The sequence below is a fragment of the Podarcis filfolensis genome (assembly GCF_964270895.1).
Source record: "Podarcis filfolensis genome assembly, chromosome: 17".
Taxonomy (NCBI): domain Eukaryota; kingdom Metazoa; phylum Chordata; class Lepidosauria; order Squamata; family Lacertidae; genus Podarcis; species Podarcis filfolensis.
In genome coordinates, this window is record NC_139621.1 from 16,427,731 (window position 1) to 16,435,431 (window position 7,701).

At 41.1% G+C, this 7,701-nt stretch overlaps 1 protein-coding gene across 4 annotated transcripts in view; it reads right to left on the minus strand.

The window, feature by feature from the left end:
• CCDC171 (coiled-coil domain containing 171) overlaps positions 1 to 7,659 on the minus strand; it is a 203,550-nt gene extending 195,891 nt beyond the window's left edge. For 2 of the 4 annotated variants that reach the window (XM_083592876.1, XM_083592874.1), the window contains exons 1-4: positions 7,585 to 7,659; positions 5,869 to 6,036; positions 2,263 to 2,389; positions 1,072 to 1,246 (exon numbers count right to left, since the gene is read on the minus strand). In XM_083592876.1, the coding sequence (XP_083449002.1) occupies positions 1,072 to 1,246; positions 2,263 to 2,389; positions 5,869 to 5,918 (352 nt within the window). In that variant the 5' untranslated portion in view covers positions 5,919 to 6,036; positions 7,585 to 7,659. Of the gene's footprint in view, positions 1 to 1,071; positions 1,247 to 2,262; positions 2,393 to 5,868; positions 6,037 to 7,584 lie in introns of all 4 variants that reach the window. The other 2 variants (XM_083592875.1, XM_083592873.1) reach the window with 1 other exon arrangement.
• Between the last annotated feature and the right edge of the window lie 42 nt (positions 7,660 to 7,701).

Here is a 7,701-nt window from a genome sequence, read left to right on the forward strand (position 1 = left end):
CCGCTGAAACCTGTAATTATGATTCCTTTCGGGCACAGAGATTCTACTGTTGCCACGGAGTACTGCAATTGCAACCGTGTGGATGAAGACAATTTCGGACCACAGAGACTTGAACGACAGTTCCAGTCATTTAAAAATAGGCAAAGAAAGGGAGCTTTTGCGGGGAGGGAAGCAAGGTGTAAATCGAGAGGGAAAACACTAAATCAAATGTCACAACCCAAACACCTTTCTGAGAAAAACAAAGAAAAAAGAAGTCCACATGCGAACCTTTCAGACAGCATGTCTGAACATATCACAGAGCAGAAATTATAGCACCAACCCAAAGCAATCAAAGAAAGAAAGAAAGAAAGAAAGGGAGAAATCTCTAAGCAACCGGAGAGAAAAAGCATTAATTAAACCACTACCCAGGAGAAAATGAAGAAGGCAGATAGTCTGGATTCAGTACCAATGGCTTCTAATTCAGAAACTGAATGATAATTTAGGTTTATTCAATAACCAGTGGAAAAGGTGCAGAAAGCCAAAAGCCTTTCACTTGTATATTTCCCCAAAGAAAGTTTTTGTTCAAAATATGACAAGGTGACTCAAAAGGAAAGTCATTTTAAAAAGAAAATCCATTCTAAAAGACACGCTTTTTAGAATGCAGTGATGGGTGTGATTTGGTGTTTGTATACAAAGCAAAGCAGATCACGTGTCAGATTTGAATCTAAAGAGTTTATTGGTGGCATTTTCGCAGCTTCTGAACTATGAATGTGAACGGAATTTTAATCCCATAATTAAAGATGCAGGATAGATGAATTTCATTAACACTTACGTTTTGGGGAAAGGGGGCTACAACTTTTTTTAAAAGACTAGGACAGCAAAGAATCTAAACTGATCATATAGGAACAGAAAAATGGTGAGCAGTGAAAGAAAGAAATTGAGAATGTTCATCATTTTATTTACGTTGGGTAGTGGGGTTTGCAGAAGGTAAAGAAAGGTGCAGTCAGTGGAATCAAGGCAGCGTATCAGTTTAGACGACAAAGGCTGTGTTTTAGGACCATACATTTTTGAGTAGGATGACGCAAATCTTACCTTGAAGCTGTTCTATTTGCATGTCGGCTTCACACAACTTGCCTTCTGAGGAATACCGTTCTATACCAACTTCTTTCCTTGCAAAAGCCAGCTCATACTCCAGGCTTTGCCGAACAGCCTCGCCTTTCTCTACCTCGGCTCGCAACTTGGCAATCTGGCTTTCATAGTTGGATAGCTGAAAAAGGAATGGCCCCAGGTAACTACCATTGATAATGGGTGCAATATTTCAAGAAGCAAATGGCTCAAGGCATATTTGGAGACTATTTTAAAATGGCTTCTAGGCAGCTGATGACCGATGTGAGAAACAAGTGGAAAACGTAGAAGGAAGAACTTTAATATTAAGATCAGATGGAATCTCCTTGAAAAGAATTCACTGAACTGGACTGGAAATGGATAATTCTGGCCTTAATAATGAGATTTTAAAAAAAAAAATTAGATTTTTGACTTTTCAAAGTCCTCTGTCTTGATGAGAACATACACAGTGAGGTGGGAGACAAGGAAGAAAGGATCTCCCAGAGCTGGGAGGGTCTACTTTTCTGTATATGGAGAAAGGATGAGATATGATTGTGATAGTGGGCTTTTATATCTATTTTCTTTTCCTTTTTTCCCCCTTGCCTTTTTTGCTTTTTATTTCGGTCCTTCTTAATTTTTTAGACTAGTTTGGCTTTTATTGCAAGAGCAGAACATTGTCCCTCAGCTGGGACAGAATACACACAGGGAAGCTGTGGTGGTATTTGATCAATCAAAATCAAATTAAAATAATGTTTTCTCCCTATGCAGAATGCACCTAAGAAATGAGAAGTAGATACATGTGACTTTTCCTTGCTAAGAAAGAAGCTGAGTTAGTGGGAAAGGACAAAGGTAAAGAAAATTTTGAGTGACAATATAAACTCCCTCCTTTCACAGTCCCTCCTGAGGGACTGATCACTCTCCAATGAACACCAGGTGTCATACTGTACAAAATGCAAATTACTAAGCTACTTCTCCACTAGAACTGGACTTTCATGTTATAAAGTCAATAATTTCATTTGTTTCGTCATAAAACAAAGCAGCATTTGAATTCCTGTATCTTAAGAAGCACTCCTAAATGTTGACAGGTAGAGCCTAAGACCACACCAACACATGCCAGGCGATAATACAAGCTGAGGCCATTGTATACACAAAGATTTTGCATGATCATGAAGTACTTACTTCTGCATTATGTTTAGCAGTTATATCCAGTTTCTCTTTTTTGGCTTGATGGAGTTTTCTTCTCAGGTCCTCCTTCGTTTCCATCTCCGGCTCGCTACGATTGCATGGAAATGTCTTTCCAGCTTGCCTGCTCCGAAACGCAGAGATTTTAATTGACAGCGATCTTTCACTCGGATCTACTTTGAACTTTAAATGATCAAGGCTGCAACTGTAAACACATCTGGCTCATTGAAATATGCCAGAGACCTGGCTATTCCTGAAACTGTACCAAAACCCAATCACAAATAACATTCTATCATGTTTATTTCAAGCTTCAAAAATCGTTCAGGATATCTGCAGTGCTATTTGCTGCTGTCACATTTTGTCTCCTAGCGTGAAAACAAGTGTTTTCATATCGTGGCCAGAAAAACCCAAAGTCTTTCACAGCTGGGTGAGAACATTAAAAATGTCTCTGCTTCTACATTTCTGCTTCGAAGTCCAGATTTTCTGTTAAAATAACAGTCTATATTTGGTAAATATACTTTGTATGTGAATGCTGACAATTTGTAATAAATTTGTAATAAATTTTGTTCATGCCCAATAGGAAGGAATTCAATGTCGTGGTAAGGCAATTGTTCTCTTACAGCAAGCATTTTGGCTTGTAATAATAATAATAACAATAATAATAATAATAATTTATTTATATCACCCCCTCCCCACCCGGCTGTTATAGGGTTCTACTGGAGCCCTCCCCCCGAAAAATGCCAACTGTGGGGGGGGGGGGGAGACAACCCAGGGCAAAGAGAAGTAGGAAGATCCACTGTGCCAGCAGAATTATTCTTATTCTTATTTATTCAATTTTTACACCGCCCTATACCCGGAGGTCTCAGGGCGGTTCCCAAACAAGACCACAACATATAAAATCAAACTGATTCCTTGTGGAGGGGGTCTTCCAGGGTGGGTCTCATCAGCTGAATCCCACCCACAGTTCCTTTCTGTTTAGCTAGAGAAAGGTGAAAGCCGACAATCACTTTTAGCTATATCAACACTGACTGGTGCATTTCTGAAGTATTTGGTGATGAGACAGCAATTCAACGACATTTCAAAGAAACATGGAAACCCAATTCTTCTTTTCCTAATGAACAGCACTGAGCCATTTTTGTTTAACCAGATCATGGTTAACATTTGATAGAGCCACGAAGGGGAAGGTGTTGGCTCTTCCCCACAGACGGAAACAGGCCATCCCTGATTTAAAGCACATGCTTATTACTGTATTTTTCACTCTATAAGACGCACCAGACCACAAGATGCACCTAGTTTTTGGAGGAGGAAAACAAGAAAAAAAATATTCTGAATCTCAGAAGCGAGAACAGCAAGAGGGATCGCTGCGCAGTGAAAGCAGCGATCCCTCTTGCTGTTCTGCCTTCTGGGATAGATGCGCAGCCTGCATTCGCTCCATAAGACGCACACACACATTTCCCCTTACTTTTTAGGAGGGAAAAAATGAGTCTTATAGAGCAAAAAATACGGTAATCTGTGGTCACTGGGAGGCTTTAGCAATGAACTGAGCTTAGCATGGCTACCCTTTAGCAACTGCGGAGGAATTGAGAGGGAGCTCATAGCTGGAGCCTCCAGACAACAGAAAACCCATACAGAAATGCCACTGTAGGGGATCTTTTAAGTTATGCTCACATTGCGTTCGAAATTCGCCAGGTGCCAGGAGCATTTCGCTTGCGACCAAGTGAAGATGCCTGGGCACCAAGATGGCGGCTGATAGGTACCACGGCGGCGGGAAGGTAAACAGCGTTTCCATGTTCTCTGGCACTCATCACGGTGTTCCATTGCACCAGAAGCAGTTTAGTCCTGCTGGCTACATGATCCAGAAAAGCTGTGGACAAACGCCTGTTCCCTCGGCCTGAAAACGAGATGAGTGCCGCAACCCCATAGCCGCCTTTGACTGGACTTAACTGTCCAGGGCGCCTTTACCTTTTTTATCTATTCAGAGGCATACTGGCATTCTGTGAATGCATTGTTGTTAATTATGTATCGTTGCACTGCCCTATACATTGCATAATTTCTTTCTAAATACTAATTTAACTGTGTTTCTGTTTTTCTGCTCCCCTTGCTTTGAGCGTTGGTCCCATAGAAAACACCAGTAAGATCAGGGTGCAGTTATATTATTTTTCTAAACCCCCTGTTTTTACTCAAGATGCTAAATGCATGTCTGTGAGGTAAGAGTCATACCTGGCTTCTAACAAGTTGTGTTTTCCATGCCCGAAATAGAACATTAAATTAATTGCATACATTTGTATTGCAGCAACACTAATATTGCCATAATTAAACCACCAGCTGTGTTCATCTGGTGCAAACCTGTTTCCTCTTGACACAGTTCAAACCAATCAGCTTCCCTTTCTGCTTCTCGTTAATTGGAAATATGGCTTGAATCATATATTGCCAGCTGTGGCTGCTCAAACACCATTCCCACTAAGGTTTGATACAAAGCAAGCCATTTCGAAGGACCCAGCAACCTGGTTGCTTGCCACAGTAGATTCACCCATACTATTGCTTTTAATGTATGAACCTCCCCTGCAGTGCTAGAAACTCAGATATATAAGCTAGGCAGCAAATGGCTCCTTAAACCAGGGTTGCAGCCACCGAAACAGAATGCCTAGTTGCCATTTTTGGGCCAGATGGCTCAAAGGTCATATTTTTAATACGATTTTTGGGTTCCTGAAATTCATTCTGATTGTGTAGATGAAATATAACCAGGGCCGGATTTAGGTTTGATGAGGCCCTAAAGTACTGAAGGAAATGGGGCCTTTTTTACGTGATATTTTAGAGAGCATCAAGCGTCAAGTAAATGCTGGAAATGTAAGATGGTAGATGGGTCATTCTTCCATATGTAGTGAACACATAAAAAAAGCTAAAGGCTTTTGGGAAATGATACATAATGAAATGAAGAAAATGTTTAAATGGGCTATTCCCAAAAGACCAGAAGCTTTTCTTATAGGTATAATAGGGACAGATGTTCCAAAGAAGATGACCAAACTATTTCTGTATGTGACAACAGCAGCTAGAATATTATATGCACAGAAATGGAAAGAAGGGAAAGTTCCAATGAAGGAAGAGTGGATTTTGAAAGTAATGGACTAGGCAGAAATGGCAAAGCTGTCAGCGAAATTAAGAGATCAGAATGATGAACTTTTTATAGAAGAATGGAGGCCTTTCGTGGACTATTAAAAGAATATACAATAGTCAAATGCAATCATGGGCAGGATTTGTGATACAAACAGCGTGAGAAAAATGATAAAATAACTAACAGAGAAACTTTTTGTAACAGATAAAGATATAACACAGTAGAAAAGGTCTGAGTAAAAACACAGGGGAGGGGAGGGGAGGAAGTCAACTTATAGAACAATGTGTTTGATTGGAAGGTTATTGTGAAAACGTTTGAAAGCTAAACAACAGAAAGCTGCACTGAAGATACAGCTCCTCTGGTCAAAATTGTTACAAAAAACTACACAGGGGTTTGTTTTCTGAACTGTCAGGTAGTAGAAATTGCCATCCACTCACACAATGGAAACTTGCATCATTGGATTGAGTTTTAATTAAAGGAATGAAACTCACCATTTCTTTTCGGGAACCAGAGTATCGATCTGAGGATTCATGGCTTCCATGTTCCAGCCACTTATTCTACATATTGCGGACAATTAATGTAAACTTCATCGTTTATATTCTTTGTTGCAACAGAAAAACTTTGGGCAATGCTTTGCTCCCACACATCTTAAAGAAACCCTATATGATAAAGACATTTAAAGGGATATTTTAACGGCATGCCCTTCTCAATGAGTGTTTTCCTTGAAATGTGGCACTCAAAACTAGGAGCACTACTCCAGATATGGCTCAACCAGCACAGAACAGAGCAGAATGAATCCTTCTCATGATCTGAGATGCTTTTAATACAGTCCAAGATAACATTAGTTTTTTTAGAAATCACATTGCACTCCTAGCTTAGATTCAACTAGGGCACCTAGATCCTTTTCACAGGTATTGCTGCCAAGTGACAGGCCTCACCTATATAATACTTGGTGACTTGGGCACAGGTTGCACCTAAATGCAGCACTTGTAAATAAGTGGATTTGGGTAGATGCAGCTTGCCATGCAGAGATAAGGGGGGAAATGCAACTTCTGCACAACTACAGACGATCAAGGAAATATCGTCCTCCTTTTGTTTGCTTTGTTTATTTGAAATTAGAGGTGCTCACTTCATAGCCAGAGGGGTTACAAGTTTGTCAAGCATGCAAGTATGTGTGTGGTTAAAAAATAAACAAATCACTATTTACAATCACAGCAATCTAATCTCCTGCTAAGAGAAGCTAAATCAGTGCAAGACAAAACTGCACGAAGGACCATCTGAAATCCTTGTTCGTTCACATTAAGGTGTTGCATGAACCACATATTTGCAATAACAGAAGTGTTATGTTTCCTAGGCAGCAGGGAAATGTACCTTTTGAAATAAGTTTCCCAAATGCTTGTGAGACAGGCGACCGTACACCTTGAGATAAGCTTGGCTCACACTTATCAACTAGCATTGTAACACAAAATCCCCCCCTTTTTTTTTGCTTATAGCAGCTGCAAGGCAGAGAGATGTTCAGCGAGCACCACTTTCCCCATCGCCACATCTCAATGCTAGGAAAAACTGCACCTGGTGAACCTCCACCTGCCGCAGAACATGTGCCAGGACAAGCCAGCAGTCCTACTCAACTTCTCTCACCCTGCCTCTTTGTACAATCATTGCTCCTTGGGGCAGGAGAACAACTTCGCTCTTACCTTTTAGCCCCAAGGTTTTCCAAACTTGGGTCTCTGGCAGTTTTTATTTTTTTGGGGGGTGGGACTACAACTCCCATCATCCCCAGCTGGCAGGACCAGTGATCAAGGATGATGGGAATTGTAGTCCCTTAAAAAAAAAAAACACACACACACACACACACACAGCCAGAGACCCAAGTTTGGGAAACCCTGGTTTAGCCAAATCTCCAGGAGGTGGGGATACTTGGGTTTTTATCATGCATTTCGTGATTCCGTACTGTGATTTTTATTTTTTTTAATGTTGGGAGCCGCCCTGAGACCTGCGGGTAACAGGGCGGTACACTAATAACACTAATACTAATATTAATATTATTATTAATAATAAATACACCATCACCCCCTCCTTCCTCCCTTGCAAAACCAAACTGTTTGGGACCAACTCCCTCTCCTCCCATCTATTTCCCCTGCCAAGCTCCTCCAACACAGGCAGCTCGCTGCCCCCACCGCGATTCCCACGACCCCCTTCATACGTACCCCGTACAGCCGCCAGTTACGAGCAGCCCAGACCAGAAAAGTCTATTTAGGATTGAAGAAGAAAGGGAGTCCGGGTGCTGCTGGGAACTGTTCGGAAGTAGCCGTTGCGGAGGAGGA